Source organism: Caretta caretta, chromosome 2 (assembly GCF_965140235.1).
Source record: "Caretta caretta isolate rCarCar2 chromosome 2, rCarCar1.hap1, whole genome shotgun sequence".
Taxonomy (NCBI): domain Eukaryota; kingdom Metazoa; phylum Chordata; order Testudines; family Cheloniidae; genus Caretta; species Caretta caretta.
In genome coordinates, this window is record NC_134207.1 from 65,946,559 (window position 1) to 65,967,807 (window position 21,249).

Sequence of the window (21,249 nt, forward strand, 5' to 3'; positions counted from 1 at the left end):
CATGTGACATTGTTTACTCAGTATTTGGGTAGCTGAAATTACACATTACCATTCTACTAGCTTCTATTGCCTTTCTAATCTCACATACATTTCTGGACCATATCCTAAGACATTGGTTCTCAAACTTTTGTACTGGTGACCCCTTTCACATAGCAAGCCTCTCAGTGTGACCCCCCCCCTTTATACATTAAAAACACTTTTTAATATATTTAACACCATTAGAAATGCTGAGGCAAAGTGGGATTAGGGGTGGATGCTGATGGCTTGCGACCCTCCCATATAAGAACCTCATGACCCCCTGAGGGATCCTGACCCCCCAGTTGAGAACCCCTGTCCTAAGCTTTCACTAGGACACCTTTGCTTTCACCTTTGCATTGTAGAACCTATAAAAGGAACATCATACCAGTTCCAAATGGGCAGGTGAAGATTCCCTTTACTTCATACACTCTCCTCCACTTTTGTATCATGTTGTGGGTGGAACCACAACATGATGCCCTGTGGCAAACCTGAACCCGTGGAACATCCTTTAGGGCAGTGTTCCTCCACCTTTTTGATACCAGGGACTGGCTTGTTGCCTTCCTAAACTGTGCCAGGGAGATCTCAGGGGCCATGCCAGTCCATGGATCGGTTGTTGAGAAACACTGCTCTAGAGAAAAGGAGTACTTGTGGCACCTTAGAGACTAACCAATTTATTTGAGCATAAGCTTTCATGAGCTACAGTGAGCTGTAGCTCACGAAAGCTTATGCTCAAATAAATTGGTTAGTCTCTAAGGTGCCACAAGTACTCCTTTTCTTTTTGCGAATACAGACTAACACGGCTGTTACTCTGAAACTGCTCTAGAGGACTCTACTGGCTAGTATAAGTTAGAGCAGCCCTTAGGTTGCTCTAATTTATGTCCAGGGCAGGTTCAGCCCCAAGGTCAAGGACAAGGATGATGATGGCTTACCACGGCTTTTGCTTTCCCCCATAGTTGTTCCCTTTGACTTCATCTTTGTTCTTATTGAGAGCCCCATGTGCATCCTAATTTTAATAAACTCAGATTTGTATTCCTGCTGAATCTACCTCCTAAGTATTCTTCTCTACACAGAAAACCTATTCTTCCTAAGACACTCTCTCTATATCCCATAGATTCTTTAATACGTAGTAATACTTCTCTTCCTCTTCTACCAAAACCATTTTTCTAGTATAAATTGCAGCCAGAAATCATGGTATAATGCAGTTCATTCTCATCTAACCAGTACATGAAAGCCAACCTATTTGTGTTTTCAAGCTTCCTGCATTGGTACAGAGGCATTTGTAGTCTTTATGTGTAATGATGCACTCATCTATATGTAATCCTTTGCACTGGGATGCCTATATTGGATTTCTCTGCCTTTCTTCTGGTGCAACCTAAATTAGAGCATGCCCTCTGATGCCTCAGATGTGAAATGTGAAGGAGAGCAAGGAAGACTACAACAAGGTGGAAAAGCTCAGGAGTTACCCTCTATTTTGGGACCCAGAAGAGGCTCCTCTGTAGCCATGCCACACATTGGAGGAGCTCAGCAATTTGGAGGAGGGAAATTCAAAGGGGTGGCTGGGCAGTAGTCGTTGTTGGTGGCAGGCTTCCCTCTGAACTGGGTTGCTATTCATGCAGATATCTGTCTTGAAGTTAATGCTGATCCTAGCAGCTGTAACTTCTACTCCATTGCACTTCCTTTTTGTCTGAGAGGGCCATTCCACAGTATTCATACAATATTTAAAACCAGAGTGAAATCAGGTTTGGATAGGATACATTTGGATACCCCTCTTGATAAGCTGTATGATGCTTAGCTCACCCAAACAGAACCTTGGAATCTCTTGAGCTTGAGAGACACACAGAACTAATAGGGACAGTCTTTGTCTTAAACCTTTAGAAATATGCTTAGCTGACAACAATACTGGCCTAAACAAACTGTTCCAGAGATTACAGTACCTAGTTGCACAGCTAATGGGAAATTTCTGTGTAACCTAGTTCTGACAGAGAAACAAACAGGCTCCCAAGGATTAATTTACATTTGACATTGCTTGCATAAAAGAAGGGAGTCTTTGTAATAATTAGCCAATGAGAGTAAGAATTTAGGCAATGGAAGAAAATGAATAGCTGATTACAAAAATAGCACATGCTCAGTAATCATAGTGAAGTTACAGTAGCAACAAAATGTTTTTCTAACTTAGATACACCTGAAAAATTATTCTTCAGCAATGGCAGCATATTATTGTACATATCTGCTCACTATGATCCTCATTCTTGTCCCGCATTTTTAGATCCTCCCTGCCCCTCCCCCAAAACCCAACAATGGGCATGCCATATGTCTGCCTTCCTGTGGGGAACAAATAGTGGAGCGAATATATAGAGGGAATCCACAACATACTGTTGTGATGTTCCCCTGATGTTATCTGGACCAGTGATCTGTTAGGTCACTCCAATCCTTGGCTCTGGGAGCCAGCCTTACCCTGCTCTGCTGTGAGAACCCCCACTCCTGGGCTGTTCCCGCACACCCTCTGGCATGTAAACTGCTTGGATTGTGCAACCAAATGACACTAGTCAATATCTCCAGTCCCAGACACAACCCTAGGAACCACTGTCTTGCAGCGTCCAGTTATGTACGCTGGATGCTGCAAGCTTATATGAGTTCGTCAATTTAACAAAGAAATTGATATGTACCAGGCTTGTTATCCCAAGGGGAGTCTCTGACACGCTTCAAACCATCGCACTGCTTCAAGTAGAATAAACAAACACATTTATTAACTACAAAAGATAGATTTTAAGTGATTATAAGTCAAAGCACAGCAAGTCGGATTTGGTCAAATGAAATAAAAGCAAAACGCATTCTAAGCTGATCTTAAAACTTTCAGTGCCCTTACAAACTTAGATGCTTCTCACCACAGGCTGGCTGTTGCCCTTCAGCCAGGCTCTCCCCTTTGATCAGCGCTTCAGTCACTTGGTGATGATGTCTGTAGATGGTGGTGGAAGAGAGAGGAGGAACATGGCAAACATTTCTCCCTTTTATCATGTTCTTTCTTCCCTCTTGGCTTTGTCCCCCCCGCCCCTTCAGGGTCAGGTGAGCATTACCTCATCATAGTCCCTGACTGACCAAGGGAAGAGGGATAACTCACTCAAGAGTCCAACAGATCCTTTGTTGCTGCCTATTCTAGTGTCCTTTGTTCCTGTGAGGCTGGGTTGCGTTTTTCCCATACATGCCCTGATGAGGTGTGAACTGCCCCTCTGTTTCTGGAGAGTTTTGCCTAGGCTTGTTTTAAACCACAAGGACACATTTTCAGCCTCATAACTATATACATGAAATTAAAACCTATAACATTACTATAACAACAATGCTCAGTGCATCATAAGCCTTCCAAAGACAGGACAAATTTTGCATTGGATACCACACAATCATTTTATAAGGATGAACATGGAGATGCAGGGGGTTCCCCCAGGCACAGAGTGTCACAACTGTGAAGTTTAAATCCCCAGCCATATTCTTCACAGAAGTGTGGAGAAGAGCTCAGTGTGAGAAGAGCACAACTGGGAGGCTCATGAGCAGAGCTAATCCTCAGGACCACATCACCATGTTAAAGGGGTGCCATGGGCCATGGCTGCTAGCTGGACTGGGGGAAGTGGCTACAGCCAGGTTGTGCAGGTGCTTCATGCTGCATTCTGTTCTCTCAACCAATGTGCTGTTGCCTTGTGCAGACTTTTTCTGTCAGGGCCCAGTCCTGCTGCCACTGAAGTCAATAGACGTTTGCCTTTGAGGGAGCATGAGCTGGCCTGTAATTGCCTTTCCAGTCCCAGCTGCTTAGTTTACTATTAAAACTGTCATTTGAGTAGTGCAGAAGGAATGGTTCTTTATGTTTGTCCAAATACTAAATGAGGATTTCATAATTCCTCTTATAACAGTTAAAGAAAGTAAAAATATATAATACTTTTTAATGTAGAAAAACTGGGCAAATTATTCCCTATTGTGTAAATGAATAACATACTTGTAGTCAGGGCTGGATTAAGGCTAAATGGGGTTTAGATCCACCAAACCTTTGTGTGTCTATCTCCCCAGACAGATGGCTTGCTCAGCCTCCCCTTCCCAAACAGACTCTTCCTCCCAAGTGTGAGCCTGTTCCCTTCCTCAGAAGGGAAACAGACCAACTCACCCTAATAGGTAACTGGCTCCCATTTGCCCACCACAACCACTGAGCCCAGATCTCAAAGGTCCTACACCAATCTGTACTGTTAATCAGATGTGTCATCATAAATAATGAACTGTGATTTATTCCATAGGGAGCTTTTCCATATGGCATCTCAGGAGGGGTCTGTCACTCAGATGACAGTTGGATATGGGAATGTGGCAGTAAAGGACAGGGCTAATAGTGAGTCAAGTCAGACATAGCTTAGAAGACTAGGTAACATTGCAATCCAGAGTTTGCACTGCTGGATGTCTGCAGCCAGGTACCTGATATAGCACTTCCTGACTAGGTTTCTCGATGTGTAAGAATAAGACTGGCTGACATCAGAGCTTAACTGATCGCTTTTGTTCTCTGTGAATTCATGACCCCTTTGAGCTGCACAGAACAGCCATTGACCTAGTCAGGAGTGAACTTTTACAAGATTCTGTGACTCTGTTTGTTATGGAGAGAAGCTGACTGCCAGAACTAATAAACCTATCAGCAGTACTGAGAATGCCTCTGATTCCATGTCAGGCTCCAGCACCCTAGGGCCCCATCTTTTCATTCAGACATAAAAGATCTTGCTCTGGTGGCCTGGAAACAGAAAAGCATGGTTTTCTAAATCAGGGTTGGTCAATCATTCTAAAGTCGCAGGTACATTATTAACATAGGGCCTGAAGCTCAGGTCCTTACTGAGTTTGTATTCAGTCCTTACTTACTGATGCAAATCTCAAGTTAATGTCAGAGGGGATTTTGTCTGAGTAAAACCATAAGGACTGAGATCAGTGCGTGTTTGGCTTAAGGAAGGATGGAACAAAAACTAAGTAAGGTCCTTAGGATATGGCCCCTACAGAAAGAAATATTTCTCCTAGGCTCAATCTAGTATCTGAGTTTCTTAGTGATACTTAAGAAGAAACTTCTGTCTAACTGATGGCAGAACAAGTCAATTTCATCAGTGCAGTGTTATTTATTTACCATTTTTAAAGTTTCAGTTCACTTTGAAAGGAACTTGCTACTAACTTGCCACTCATCCAGCTACAATAAAATCCTCTGAATTATTATTTTCTCCTCCAAGGAAAATAAGTTCTTCTTTGACAGCTAAGGACCTTTTCCTAGTTTTATAAATAGTTTATGAAAATACTTCTCATTGTGCATCCGAATGGCAGAGTAGCAGAGTAGCTGACTCTTTCTGGCTCAATAAAAACATCATAACCAGTGAAAATCAAAACTTTAACGGAGTAAATTGTACAGAACCTTTCCTGTTGTACTGACAGTCTCAGCTTGTTTCTCCTCTGAATGATGGATGCTTTAAAACCACATAATGATAAACTGCCAGTACAGTCTAGTGATTTTAGTCTATTATTTTACCAGATCTGTGGTTATAGTCATATCAGTCTGGGGTATCACCAGTATGTGTTCTTTATATGACTGCCTCACATTAGAGTAAAATGAAGGTTAGCAGAATATTGTGCATTAGTCTGATAAGGATCAAAATGTTAGCATCACTCTCAGAATAGTGAATATAAATTGGTGCATGTTGGATGGAAAGTGAAGCTATGAAATGTACAGTTACAAAGGCATCATATATTTGTATTATAAAAATCTTCAGAAGTGTTGGGATCAGTTCTTCAAGGTGGACATCCAACTCCCATGAATATTAACAGGAATTGTATGTTCTATCAATTGGGGAATGTAATCCTCAGAGTTCAAATTGTATAATCTCTGTTGGTAGATGGGTTTTCTTTTTTTTTTTGCCATCAGTAGTTGTTTTTATTTTTGTATCTCATGTTGTTACCTGACTTTTGTATGCCTAACCATATTACAAATAAAACAACTAACAAACAAAAGAACACACACACACACACAAAGAGTAAAAAATAAATGGTAGTTTGAAAACAATGCTTTCCTAAGAGCAGAATTGTTTTTCCACTTGTTTTCTGATGTCTCCCTTTCTTGGTTCCCCCTTGGTGTACCTATCTATTTACTTATATGGCCTCCATCAATTTAGCCTCTGAGTGATTCCCAAGTATATAAGACTAGAAGGAAGAGGTACAGTTTTGAACTCTCTTTCTTCCTCCCCTCCTGGAGGAGAATTAGCTTGATTAGTTTTTTAATGAAGCTATCCATCGGTTTATTTGTTTAAATGTGCATGTATAAAGTCATCAGTGCTAGAGCGAATGCAGTGAGGCATGGGGTCATTCTTATAGTATGATTTGTGGTCATTTCTCATTATGTTGCTTGTCTAATTCAGACTGTAAACTCCTGAGGACAAGGCCTTTGTCTCCTTCTTGTCTGTGAAGTGCCATGCACAATGTCTCCTGGAGCTCTTCCAGCAGGCACTGGGAACATTCTCACTGTAACCCCATTAGGAGCATGCACTGTGTGTTTACCTGAGGGGGTGGCACTGTCCCCCAATATTTTTCCTGCCACTCTCAGCTATGTAGTGGTCACTAGCAGAGAATAGCGCATGTGCTCAGGAGAATGCAGAGCCTCCCACTGTAGCTGGAGCGTGAGGGAGGGAAGGCTCCTTGCACATGCGAAAACCAGGCCCAATTTGTCCCTAACTAATGCTCATATGCGCCCATCTCTCATCACAGTTAAATTCAGGAGTCTTTTAATTCAACCCATCCTATTCCGCCCCTCTCTTATTCCCCATCTGCATCCATTTTTATCTCCTAGTAGTAACTGTCATCTCAGTGCTTTGTTTCTGCACCCACAAGGTGGCTCAAGCAACCCTCTGAAGCCAAGGGACAGAACCAGATATACAGAGTCCTGCACAGATACAAAATTTGTATCCTCATCTGATCGATGATCCACAAAAATGGTCTGTGGATGTGGATATCCACTACAGAGCTCTACAGCTACAAGAACACAAGAGCACTTGTCCTCCTCTGATGTGGACCATAATCATCCTGATCTCCACCAGGTCACTGCAGCAGCAAGGTGCACTTCACAGCACAAATCCCCACCAGGGCTTCTGTTGCACAGGACGCACTTCACAGTATTTCTGCTCCTCCTTGTAGACTGGCCACAGCAAAATTTGACCACTAATGATTTTCTTAATAACGGAGCTACAGTTATCAGTCTTGTTACACCGAGATTGGGGCCCCATTGTACTAGACAACGTACAAACTTGTAGTAGACAGTCTCTGCCTTGAAGAGCTTACAGTCTAAATAGATAGGCAAGACACAGTGGGGAAGGCACAGAGAAGTGAAGTAATTTGCTCCCCAGTACACAGCAGGTCAGTTTCAGAAATAGAATCCAGGTCTCCTATACCCCAGTCTAGGGCCCTAGCTACTAGTCCAGTCTGCCTCTCAACAAGTAAAGGATGCTGATGTTGTGCTATATGGGGCTGGTACATTCTTCCCCCTCATTGAGGAAAATCTCAAGTCATGCATTTTCCTTTTAGAACTTCAGAAAACAACATGTTGCAACGTTGCTGTCGGAATGCAAAAAAAGTCAGATTACAAATGTTACCTCTTTGAACGTAACAACACATTGAATGTCATGGTGGCTTTAGCTCAGATCTGCCTGTTGACTTAGTCAAAGTAATGGGCTCTCTAAACGTTCAAGACCATTGTTACGGTCACAGAAAGAAAGGTTTATGCTGACATTTAAAATAATAGCAGTGATATGGGGTATTGTTTTCTGCAGTACCAAGGACATTACCATCACAATTACAGTCACTGGAATGTTATTCTTTTTTGGGTGTCTGTACAGACCTGTTTGTAGGAAGTAGATTTTTCCTTGTTAATTTCAAGGTTTGTTATGTTCATGAGGCTGCGTGAGCCCCCTCTAGTGGCTAACATAATATCTGCAAATTCCAGTCTAATCAAATAATGTAGCGTTTTGGACAAATAGTCTGACTTAAGGTATAGCATTGCCTTCTAAACTAATTGGGTTGTATTAGTTCAAATTTTTCCTAGAGACAGTATTAGTAACTAAATTGTCCTTATTTGATCTTTTGTTTCGCTTTTTATAGAATCATTTAATATTAAAAAGTGAAAATGGAAATAAAGGTCATTTTGTGAAAGTTTCAAACTTATGAAAAAAACAAAATTACCAAAGGACACATTTAAATAGTAAACTTAAACAAGATGATTTGCTCCTTCACACTGATTTGGTTCCAAGTAAGGTTTTATGAATGCAGGAGTACAGGGACACAACTTAGTTCTGTGTCTTGTTTTAGCTGGTAATTTATTTGCCTATAACTTCTGTAGCTATGGGTAAGTACCTTTTATATTAGCACTTCTAGATGCAACTGGACTTTCTAACGAAACTTAGCTTGGAGTTTTCTTTATCATGTCAAATATTTGTGTTCAGAATGAACAAAATGATGTAATATGCTAATGCTAACAGTACATTTAAATATTCTTTATTGAATGTTTCTGAAAGAATGATAATCAGATTTGTATGTTTGGTTTCTATCTGAGCTGAAATAAGGGATGAGGCAGCAGTCTGAGGGCCTGATCATGGGAGATGCTCAGCAATCTAAGCAAACTCTCTGGGAGTGGAGAGCAGTCATCCCTGCTTGGGGGTGCCAGGCAGAAATAGTAAGACAGAGAAAAACTCTATTTTAAAGACTATTTTTTGAGAAACTGGGAAAAATGCTAGATAAACAGGTGACATTTTCACTCCTCAGACACGTAACAGTGCAAAATATCGATCACTTGATTTTACAGCAGGGAATTAAATTTAGTTTTTTGTTGCTGTTTTATCTGCATGGAATGTGCCAGGTCTGCTCCTAGATAAACTTAAAAGCAGACATGCTTGAGTGGGGGAAACCTCTGCAATGCTATGGGCCACAGCCAAGGAGATAACATGTTATCATTAGTGCTGGAAACAGTCAGCTGTTTGAAATACATATTGCCATTGACTATATAAAGCTGTCAGTCTTCCCCTTTCTTTCTTTTCATTAACAGATTGCTTCTATGACAGGGATTCCCAATGCTTGCTGGGCAGCTGTACCAGTTTGCCAGAATAAGACCTCCCTTTTACCAGCCAGTGACTATTGCTTCCTGTTTACATGTGCAGCAACTAATTCAAGCCCTGATTCCACAAGCTTTTACTGGCGCTTTGGGGGGAAAAAGGCAGCGTAATACACACTTATTATCCACCAATACCTTCATCTCTCGCATCTGCAAGCTGCCTGTCTCCACTTCTCCCCAGCCATGCTACCTGTGTTTACCTTTTCCCCATTTAACCTTTTCCCAACCCATTACGTTCAATGAGCATGGGGCGGAGGAGGGATTGTTGTTCAGTGATGAGGTCCCAGCAGTTCACCATTGCAGTGGTAGTTCATAAGACATGTACTATCAAGAAGGCACAGCCAGCCAATTAAAAGAACGTTAGGAAAATTTATGTCCACAGCTATATTCTAATGTGGCATATATGAATTTGAGGTTTGGAAGAGAGCTAGCTGGCAGTGAGAGGTAATGTCGATGGCTTGAGTTTACAGAGTTTATATCAGAGCCTCAAAATGAGGGAGTACACCATTTGTAATGCACTGCTCCCACATTGATTCATGCCTTTGTCATGGATACTTGAGAGCTGAATGCAAGGCATCCTTTCTGTGGTTAAAATAGGAGGGGAGGCTATCAACAGTACCTTCTTTCTTACTGGACTTATAATGGTCATCATGGGATTCCATCTTCTATAATATGTGCTGGCTTTGTTAGCTAAATCACCTTCCTGTTTTTCAGGTACACAGAAACTTTTACCTACTGGTGACATTCTCTGTATCGTTTTGTTTTAGCTCCATCTAATCCACTGGAACTCTACACGGTACAGCAGTATTGATGAAGCAGTGGGGAAGAAGCACGGTATAGCTATCATTGCTCTGTTCGTGCAGGTAAATATTTTACTGTGGTGATCACATGTTATCATTTGGCTCCTGTAAAAGAGTCCCCTTCTACTTTCTACCGTTAGTGATTTCAGAAAACAAAAGAAATCGACAGCTGCTTGTATTCTATTACAACCAATGTTCCCTCTAATTTTTGACAGGCCGTGTGCGCAAAACATTTCTTCTGTGCAAGTTTTTGACAGGCTGTGTGTGTAAAAAATTGCTTCTGTGCAAATTTTTGTGCATGCAGTGTTTTGCCATGTGCGCGGGGTTTAGGATCTGTGTGCATGCGCACACACGCACAGCTTAAAGAGAACAGTGATTACAACAAGTGTTTGTCTACATGTATCTTCAGTGTATATGGTAACTAAAATGATATTTGATTAAAAGCAACATATTTAAAATAATGTAACTAAAGAATGGAAAACGTGCCATCTAACCGCCTTGTCCTGCAGCCTTGTCATGGCATATAAGCTAAACAGCAGTGGGCTGGGTAGGTACTTGGATGACATACCTTTAAAGGTTTCAGAGTAACAGCCGTGTTAGTCTGTATTCGCAAAAAGAAAAGGAGGACTTGTGGCACCTTAGAGACTAACCAATTTATTTGAGCATAAGCTTTCGTGAGCTACAGCTCACTTCATCGGATGAAGAACAAAGAACACCTAGGTGGCAGCAGGAAGTGGTGTTGGAAATCTTACTCAGTCAGTGCTGAACACTAGCATGCTAGGTGGCACTGTGCTGCTGCAGGTGCTGTATAAAAACTGAAGTGCTGACCACGTCTTTGCTCGTTAAAAGTCCCACAGCACTCTTAATATGAAATAGGCTGTTAGCATTGATGTTCTGGCCAGACTTCTGCTTGGGTAATTACATCCAGGCTCCATCAATTCACCCTGAAGTTTCAATTGGAAAAGGAAATTCTTAAGTTTCTTCTCCTAAACTGTTGTGTACTGCGGCATGGTGCTACCTGTAAATGGTGGCAGTACAACACAGGTCTCTGCTTGGACAGGTGTGGAATCACACCCCTCCAGTGGGAACAGAAGGAGGTAGTGTGCCTCTGGGATACAACACCTCCTAGATCTCTCAGGGACCAAGTCCACTTAAAGTTTGCTCCCTTCCACTCTTGGTCAGTCCTGTTATTCAGGTCCTGGGAGATACGTGGACAGGAGGAGTGTTGTGTGGATAAGTCTCCACTTAGTTTAGCACAGGCCAGTGCTGCCAATAGGGGTAACCCCGTAGAGAGTTTGTGCTAGACCCAAGGACACCACCATAGTGTGGCCTCTGCATAGGAGCATAAGGTGGGGAGAGACTTTTGGACTGGGAGATGCTGGGTGATGGTGGTCATGGGGCAGCCCTTCCTGAAAAGTCAAAAATAAAGGGGCTGTGTGGCCTGTTGGTGACCCTGGGAGTTAATTGTGGGTTCATGTGATCTCCTGACTCTAAGTGACACTGAAGTGGCTTCAAGAGCTGTGAACCCTATGAACAAAGCCAACCAGTTTTGATTCCCAAAACCCCTGTGAACCCAAAGCATTGATTTCACACAGCCCTAGTCATGACAAGCAGTGAACAGTTCCATTTAAGGAGTTTCAAGGAAAAGAGTTATGATTTATGTTTTGATCAAATGGATTCCCTTTCACAGTTGTACTGTTAATTAGTCATATTCCATAATGAGCTTCTGAGCACCTCTGAGATTTACCTCTGTTTGAATGTAAAGGTACATTGGTTACAGTCTCAGTGTTGAGATAGAATTGTTAAACAGTAATGCTAGAAATTCTCAGTTCTCTCAACTTCTTATCCTACAGGCTTATGTCAAAACTGCTTATGTAAGTCACCCTCTAATTCCAGCAGAGATAACCTTGGAGTCACTTACAGAGTTACATACCATTCTTAAATAAATCTTTGAAACTTAACCAGTATCTTTTTTTCTACTTCTGTCTCTTGCCTTAAGCATTCCATGATGTTTTCTTATTAGCCAAGAAAGGCTCCACATAATTAAAAATTGTCTAAAGAAACATCATAATTTGCTTTATGCTACTTATTAATGGTCCAGTGAGAAAATTAAGTCACATTTTCTTTTCACTTCTGTTAAAGGCAGAAAGAGTGATTTTTTTTCAGCCCCTGCTGTTTATAATCGCTTCTTGGAGGTTTCTAACTCCTACTGAAATTTTTTTCCTCCTAAAAACCTATATGCGCAAACACATGCCCGAGCACCCCCAAGACCACAAGTCAGTTGGAAATGTTGGGTGCATTTTTAAAATAACCTATTCCTGCCTTGGTGCAAGTTCCCCCTGCACTCCAGTTCCTCCCATCCACAGGCATTGATAAACATTTGGCAGATTAGAAAAAAAGTCAAATTTTAGTTCTTTCAATCTTGTCAACATTCTTATGAATGTAAAAACACCGCAGGGGCTTGTTCTGCTCTCACAATGCATGGTGTAAGTTAGGAATAACTCAGCTGAAATCATGATGCATGGTGACATCAAAATCAAGCCCAGAAAGTTTTATGAGTTCCTGATTTTTAGGGAGGGATTTTCAAAATCACCTACTTAAGAGCACGAGTCCCACTAAAAGTCAATGGGTCCTGTGCTCCTAGATCACTTACGTGCTTTTGAAAATGCTCCCCGTATTTTATTCTATTGCCCTTGTTATACAGGAGGTCTGACTAGATGATCACAATAGTCCCTTTTGGTCCTCGGAAACTGTAAATCTATTATTCTATTCTGTATAGACTTAGATAGACTCTGTATAGACCCTCACCATCTTAGTATCTTCCAATAAGGCATTAAGCAATGTGAGTAACATCTGTCATAAGTGGTTCATTCTTTCTCTCATCCTCTCCAGAGGGGGAGAACTGTGTGTGCAGTGAAGTTTTTTGCTTCCGTAGGTTTTTTAAAAAATATGCCCATGCTGCTCTATAGTGCTTATGTACCTAGTTCAGAAACATACTGCATTTAAACAATGACATTTTGTAAACTATCTAAGCGCATTTGTTCCCATGTACATGTTCATACAGCTCTTAATGAAGTCAATGGCAGGCATGCATATATGTGTGAGCATATATATATATAGCTCAGGTTAGAAATGGGCCCTGATTCTATGATTCAACCTGGCTACTTTAAATCTACATTAATAATCAGGATCTTTCATTTTAAAAATTTCTTTCTACATGTGTCTTTTGTCTGCTTCTCAAAGACATTCAATAAAGGTCTGGGGTGAAATCCTGGCCCCATTGAAGTCAATGGGAACGTTTTGCCATTGACTTGAATGGTGCCAGGATTTCACCCCTGGAGTATAAAAAGGGTGTGGGTGTATATGGGGGGTTGGGGAAGAAAGGGGTGAGCTATGATTCTGCACTTCTCATCCAAGCAAACTTTCCTTCGCTTCAATGAGAGGTTATCCTTAATAAGGAGTGGAGCACACAGCCTCAGCTATGCAATACTGTGGGAACAAACTCAAAGGTTTCTGTCATGCTTGTGTACTAAGTTCTCTTCTACGTACTCTTCTAACAAAAATGTGTAAGGACAGATTGTAGCCTGGGCATTTATACCTCACGATGCTGCATGACTTTGACCCTTACATGAAGCATGTGCTGCACTGTGGAGGCAAAACAAGGTGAGTTCAGGCTTATCAACCTTGACTTTGATTTTTTTTTTTTTTAATTCTGCCAGTTTCTGTTACTGTTTTAAAGTTACTTAAATCTAGTTTCATTCAGGCCAATGACTTTTTTGTATGTGAATTAGTACCTCTTGTTTGAATTTGCCATGTACCAGAATAGTTGGTTAATCCAAGGTTGTATAACTTAACTACAAACAAGCACTGAATTGGCCAGACTTGTTGACCTTTCTCTTAGTTTTCAGAAACAATACAGCAGCGAAGTTCATTTTTGGGTTTGCTTGTTTGTTTGTTATGTTTCAGATAGGAAAGGAACATTTAGGCCTAAAGGTCGTAACTGAAATTCTCCAGGACATCCAGTACAAGGTGAGGAATTGTCTGAGGGAAGCAGAAATAGTTGACAGAGATGGACTGAATGGGGGACGGGCAAAGAAGATAAACTGAAGCAAGAAAAATAAAGAGAAGTCAGAAATGTTTGTGCTAAGATATCATGTGGGAGCCACAATACAGTGGTCACCATTAAAAGTCAACATTTAACAATAAATCCGACACAGTTAGTACAGTTATTTCCTATTCTGACTGCAGGGAAAGTTTTAATCTCATATACCAGTAACGGTTCACAAGTATTGATTTTTTTAATGATACTAATACTTTGTCAATGTGAACTCAACCACCAAGAAAGATCTGTATTGAATGTTCAGAGAACCCCATTGTCAGTAGTCCCCAGCCTGTCAGGTTTCAAGTTATACAAGAGCAGAATATGCAGACTGAACACCCAGGTAAAATCACAACTGCAATATGGCTATAGCATAGTGGAACCCTGTTAAGAGAGTCAATGAATTAGATATGGCATTGGAATGGTATTCAGGGGATCTGGGTTTATAAAGAGCTTTGAGATCGATGAATGAAAAGTATTGTATAGGTCTGAAAAGACTGAACCATAGGAATTTTAGGAATTATGTATTATTATTAATTAATCTGAATTTTAAATCTCGTTTTAGTTGAACAATATCTCATGTACTCCAGGTGTAGCATTCATTTCTACAGATTATTATTGTGTGTGTTTGTGTACATGTGTGTATGTGTGTGTGTGTGTAAGAGAGAGAGAGATTTTATAGAACGCTTTATACTCTATTGGTAGCACAGATAAAAATAGGAAGATCCTGAATGCGTACTCATGAATTCAGTGGGCCAGCATGATACATTCTTTGTGCATACATACATTTTATTTGCATTAAGCACATCAACATAGTCTTATATTATAAAGTGTCACACCCCAAAATCACATCTTCAATGTCAACCCAACTTTGCCATAATCAAAAGAGGTTAATGAGAAATTTATGATAATATATTCGCTAATACTTAGAATTGGTATGTTACACATTTTTCTAACAAGCTTTACAAGTCACGGAGTGAAGCACAACACTTCCTGCTCGGTGGGCCTGATCCAAATCCACTGAAGTCAGTGGAAGTCAATGGGCTTTGGGTTGGATTTGTGTTAGGCATTTTGATGTGGGAAATACAAATCCAGATGCTCAGGACTTGGCATGTAAAGGTAGGAGGGAACTGAATTTCAAACACTTTGTTTTAAAATGCACTTTTAGTTAATTCATTTTCCCGCACCTGTTAATAATCTCCAGGTGCTTCCAATTTAAAATAAAAATTAAATCAAATGTTACCAAATAACAATTAAAAGGATCTTCCTTAAAATGCTTCCCCTTTCCTAGAGCAAGACAGCCACTGCAGAGATCCTGCCGTCTGCTATTAAATACAAACGCACATGCAACATATAACAAAATATTCCTCCAGGGAATAACCCTTCCCTCCCACACTCACTGGTAATTTTTACATTTATAAAGTGTTGATGTTGGTGTAAAGCATCTTTTTGGAAAAAACCCCAAAGCTTTGAAATTCACTTTTGAAAATCAAAGACAATTTCAATTTTGCGGTGAACTCTGTCCTTGGATGCACATGTTGTCATCCATGATCTCAAAGGCCATCTGCTATTAGGCATCTATGGGCAGAATTTGGCCCTTAGAAATAATGGAGTAAACAGGCTGCTTGGGACAAAGCTCATGTAGGGGCCAGTCCTGTGTGTAGGCACGTTGCTTCACCTATGTGGAATCCCACTGAAGCTAATGCAGGAGCTGCAGGATCAAGGCCTTACAGGGGGCTCTGTGCCAAAAGGAGAGAGTAAGGTAGCAGAGATCTACAAAAATGGGCTGGGTAGCCTTGGACAGAAAATATTAAATAAATAAATAAAGGGGTTGTATAGCTGCAAGTACTAATATAATGATGATTCAATGGAGACTGTCAGCAGTGGTTGCCAGGGACAGAAATTCAAGGCTTACTGTGATGACAACTTTCAAAGGCTTCTTTTTTTCCCTTCAACATCTTTTTAATGAGAACTGGTGATGAGATGGATTTGTATTGATTTTTCAGGGGAAGTCCAAAACAATACCCTGTTTTAATCCCAACTCTTTATTACCAGGTAGGTGTTGTTTCATATACAGCAAACCTTTACTTACTAGTGTAGATGTACTGTTACGTATGTTGTGCTCTGAATAGTTGAATACCTTGTGCCACTTTACAAAATCCTGTTGCAACTCATTCTCTCCTGGAGAATAGCTTAATGCAGCTGAATTACCAGCAAACTCTCTGTAGATCAGGACATGGGTGCTCCATTGACCAGCGGTGGAGATGAACAGTGTCTGGCTATCAGCAATTTACCCACTGAGTACCCATTATATTTCTCATTGTGTCTAATCATTGTTTTCAAGATTACTGCCTCTGCCATGCAGCTGCCAACTGTGATACTCACAGGAAGTGACAGCATACATCAGTGGCTTCATTGGTGCCCTAGAGGCACAGACCCAGCCTGGGGTGATGTGGAGGTACAGTGTTTTCCTGAGCATTCCACCTGGGGAGTGTGGATGCCAGTATATTCTTTAAGATTGTGCAACATCCACTACTCTCTGGCCAGCCAGCTTGATAATCTTCCATCCCTGCTGGCTCTGGGGGAGACATTAGACCCAGGTTAGAGGGAAAGTTGTGTGCTATCTTTGTGCAGTGCTCTCTCCTCCTCCAGGCTTCAGAGGGTAGATATTAGTAATTCCTTATACAGAGCTGTTTTTCTAAACAACTATTTGTACAAAGTTTGATAATTAATCCCCACAGCTCCGTTGGGCTTGATGTCAACGGAAAGCATGCCCCAAATGGTAGGAAATGTACATCACACATGGGTAACAGAGAAGTTAAGTGACTTGCCCAAAGTCACACAGCAAATAAGTCTTAGACCAACAAAGACAAATTAGTGTAACCAACCGCATTGCAGGGTGTCATGAAAATGTGACCCCTTTTTTGACCAGTTCTACCAATTTGCTCCAGAACAAAGCTTCCATTGTAAGGGCTGCCTCCATGTCAAATTCCACGCCATTGTGGAATTCTCTTTCCACTTTACAGACAAAAAACTACATTAAAAGAACATTTTTAAGGTTGGAAAGTCAAGTACTGAAAAGATAGCAAATGCCAGAATTAAGGCTGCAAACGCAACCTTAATTCAGCCCCCTGTTGCATATGCATTATGATATAGTCTTTAATTACATGCTCACATACTGGTTTTTTCCACAGGACCCTTGCCTACCAGCTCTGCCTAAAATTAAAGACTGGATTGTGGTTTTAAGCCCATGTGCATGTTGGGTGAGGGTGAAAATGTTTGCAGTGGAACAATGCCAACGGGAGAACTAGGAGAATGCATACAGTGGCACTTTTACAGGGTGCAGCAAGTGGTCTTCCTCATGATGACCAAGGTGCACATGTGGATATGGAGGGAGTGTATAACTACAGCCCTCGCCATACCTGCTCCTCCTCATGGGGTTTCTGTTGCAGCTCTTGGCCCTATCACTGTGGGGGCACAAGAATTTAAACCCCAATCTAGCAAAGAGCTCTGAGCTTCCTGCAGGATCAGAGCCTGAAACTGTGTCTGATCTCCTCTGACCAAGCTACAAGAAAGGAACTAATTCTTTCATCTTCCCTTTTATACAGGCAGGGCTAGGCACAGTCTAGTCCTAAAGGAGGCAGCACTTACTAATGGTTAGAGCAGAAGACCAGGGAATCAAAAGACCTGGAATCGGTTTTCCACTCAGTCATATATTTGCTGTGTGACTGAGGACGTACGCTCTCTGAACCTTGCTTTTTCACATCTGCAATATAGGGATAATAATAGCCATTTCTGTAGATTTTAGCAGTTTTAGATTCTTGGACAGAGTAAGTATAAATTATTATAATAAAATCTGTGCATATATGAATAGAAACTCCTTAATTACTACATTAACGTTAAATACTCTTTTTAATTTCAGATCCTCTTTTACGTGATTATTGGGTATATGAGGGCTCCCTTACCATCCCACCTTGCAGTGAAAGTGTTACCTGGATATTATTTCGATATCCATTGACTGTATCCCAACTGCAGGTAATAATTGTGCTTAAAGTGACCTGAGAATATGGTTCTGAGCTAAAGGTTATAGCGTGCGAATATACAGCATGATGCTATATCCGGTTTTCCTTGAAGATCTCATTAAATCTGTACATGGCTTTTCAAGTCAATGTTAAACCTTTTTAGTCAGTGAATGCGTGGAAAGGTCAAAGATGGAAAAAAAACTTATCATTTATCATCTGCATTTAAAATAATTCTTTGCTAAAGTGAAAGCAAGAAATCAATGAGCAAAAGAAATTCAATCCTTTGTAATCAAAAGCTTTCAAATATCACTTCTTTTTGATGTTAAGGGAACAAGGACACACTAGGAGACACTGTGTCCTAGAGAATGAAAATTGTTAATAGTGCGGGTTAACTCTATTTCTTTGCACTCTATTTTATTTATCTTACTCTTTTCTTAATCTTACATAGTAAAAGTTAGCAAATGAACAGTCAATATAAATTTGGCCCATTTTTTTAAAAAGATGCTTCTATAATACATGTAAGCCTTTCTGCGCAACATAAATAAAAAATACCAACGGAAACTGTTGGTGCTGAACACGTAAATATTCCCCTGCAGTGTTTGAAACCCAATCATAGGAACACCAGCAATGAGCAAGGTGAACCTAACTATAACATAGAATATGAATGCACTGATTTTTCATTGTCCGTGCTGAGAGAAGGCAAAACAGCAGAGACAAAAGAGCATAAACAGTGACAAACTGGATTTTTAAAAATTCTTTCACTTTTAATAATCGAAGGTGTTACTTGTAACACAAAGAAATGTGTTTGTTTGCAACTTATTTTAAGTTGACAGTGTTTGTTTTAATATGAGAAATTAATTCAACAATATAATTCATATTGAATCATAGAATAAAGGCACGAGCTCCCAGTAAACTACTTTTTAAATTAAAAGGCATGCATCCGATGAAGTGAGCTGTAGCTCACGAAAGCTTATGCTCACATAAATTTGTTAGTCTCTAAGGTGCCACAAGTCCTCCTTTTCTTTTTGAGGATACAGACTAACACGGCTGCTACTCTGAAAGCTTTTTAAATTAAATGACTGCAACTTAAAAATATCTAATCATGAGTCTGACACTTATGTTCTTGCTGAAAGGGCAGGTCTCATGACAGTTTAGCACTGATTGAATGAAAACACATCTGTTGGTATCAGTAGACTCAGAATAATACTCTGTATTAATCTATGTCAACTGCTATAACCATCCTAGTATGATATGATAAGTAAAAGATCTTAAATATGAAGGTAAACAAATAATACTCAAGTATCAGAGAGGTAGCCGTGTTAGTCTGTATCCACAAAAACAACGAGGAGTCTGGTGGCACCTTAAAGACTAACAGATTTATTTGGGCATAAGCTTTTGTGGGCAAAAAACCACTTCTTCAGATGCATCAAATAATACTGTGGCTATCAGACTGAGGCCTTGAATGACATTCTGCTTTACACTACTTAGATATTTTTAGCCTATATTCTGTATTTTCTGATAGTCAATAAAATATTTTAGAATGTAAATACAAAGCCCTGAATACAATGCACACAACTGAAAATGCTAATAGATTTTGTGGGCTATTGTGGAGAGAAGTTTACTAAATCTCTTTTTTCATCACAGAAATTGCATACTGCATACTGCAAATGCATACTGCATCCGATGAAGTGAGCTGTAGCTCACGAAAGCTTATGCTCAAATAAATTGGTTAGTCTCTAAGGTGCTACAAGTACTCCTTTTCTTTTTGCGAATACAGACTAACACGGCTGTTACTTTGAAACCTGTCATTAATTTGTAGAACTTTCTTCCGCAGGACGTTGTTGAAGAAATTAGCTTCCTAAATTTTCATAACTGGATCAGACATTTATACAAATAATAATAATGGCATCTGCAATGGTACAAGGGAGGAGACAAATTATAAGACTATCAATCCTCATGCTTCAGCACTAAGAAGATCAGTCTGTTGGGATTGAAAAGAAATATCCCCCAATACTGCAGTATTACAAAATCATGTGTGCTATAGGGTCTTTTTGAATATAGTCCTCTGATGCATTTGGGGACTGCCATTGGAACATAGGATACTGCGCTGGTTGGACCATTGGTCTGTTTTGATTTAACAATTCCTATGTTCCTATTATTAACCTGGTAATACAGATGATTTTAACATAATGTGATGCTGAAGGAAAAATAGAAATAATGGGAAAATATTATACAGTTTATGTAACATACATTTAGATCTCCCATTCCTGTACATTCCAACACATTTTCATTTTCATAAAATCATAGAATATTAGGGTTGGAAGAGACCTCAGGAGGTCATCTAGTCCAATCCCCTGCTCAAAGCAGGACCAACACCAACTAAATCATCCCAGCCAAGGTTTTGTCAAGCCTGACCTTAAAAACCTCTAAGGATGGAGATTCCACCACCTCGTTGGTAACCCATTCCAGTGCTTCACCACTGTCCTAGTGAAATAGTGTTTCCTACTATTCAACCTAGACCTCCCACACTGCAATCTGAGACCATTGCTTCTTGTTCTGTCATCTGCTACCACTGAGAACAGTCTAGCTCCATCCTGTTTGAAACCCCCCTTCGGGTAATTGAAGGCTGCTGTCAAATCTCCCCTCACTCTTCTCTTCTGCAGACTAAATAAGCCTAGTTACCTCAGCCTCTCCTCATAAGTCATGTACCCCAACCCCCTAATCATTTCCGTTGCCCTCCGCTGGATTCTCTCCAATTTGTCCACATCCCTTCTGTAGTGGGGGGACCAAAACTGGATGCAATACTCCAGGTGTGGCCTCACCAGTGCTGAATAGAGGGGAATAATCACTTCCTTCAATTTGCTGGCAATACTCCTAGTAATACAGCCCAATATACCATTGCCTTCTTGGCAACAAGGGCACACTGCTGACTCATATCATATTTTTGCTTAATATGGGCACAAAGACGGTAGAGAAGTATAAACTGGTTTGATCTAGAGTTAGTTATGAGTGGCTGATAAGGATTCCAACCAGTTGGCCTGACTCTCCTCTTACTTATGATAGTTTTATACTCCACTGACCACAGTGGAGTTACTCCTGATTACACCAGTGTAAGAGAAGAATCAGGTCCAGTACATATTTGTCACTTTGGTTGCTGAGATC

At 40.5% G+C, this 21,249-nt stretch overlaps 1 protein-coding gene across 3 annotated transcripts in view; it reads left to right on the plus strand.

Annotated features, from left to right (window-relative positions):
- The window catches only part of CA8 (carbonic anhydrase 8), a 52,887-nt gene that overhangs the window by 25,272 nt on the left and 6,366 nt on the right, over positions 1-21,249 (plus strand). For 2 of the 3 annotated variants that reach the window (XM_048840762.2, XM_048840760.2), the window contains 4 exons: positions 9,934-10,029; positions 13,933-13,995; positions 16,072-16,120; positions 17,988-18,100. In XM_048840762.2, the coding sequence (XP_048696719.1) occupies positions 9,934-10,029; positions 13,933-13,995; positions 16,072-16,120; positions 17,988-18,100 (321 nt within the window). The remainder of the gene's footprint in view (positions 1-9,933; positions 10,030-13,932; positions 13,996-16,071; positions 16,121-17,987; positions 18,101-21,249) is intronic. The other variant, XM_048840761.2, reaches the window with a different exon arrangement.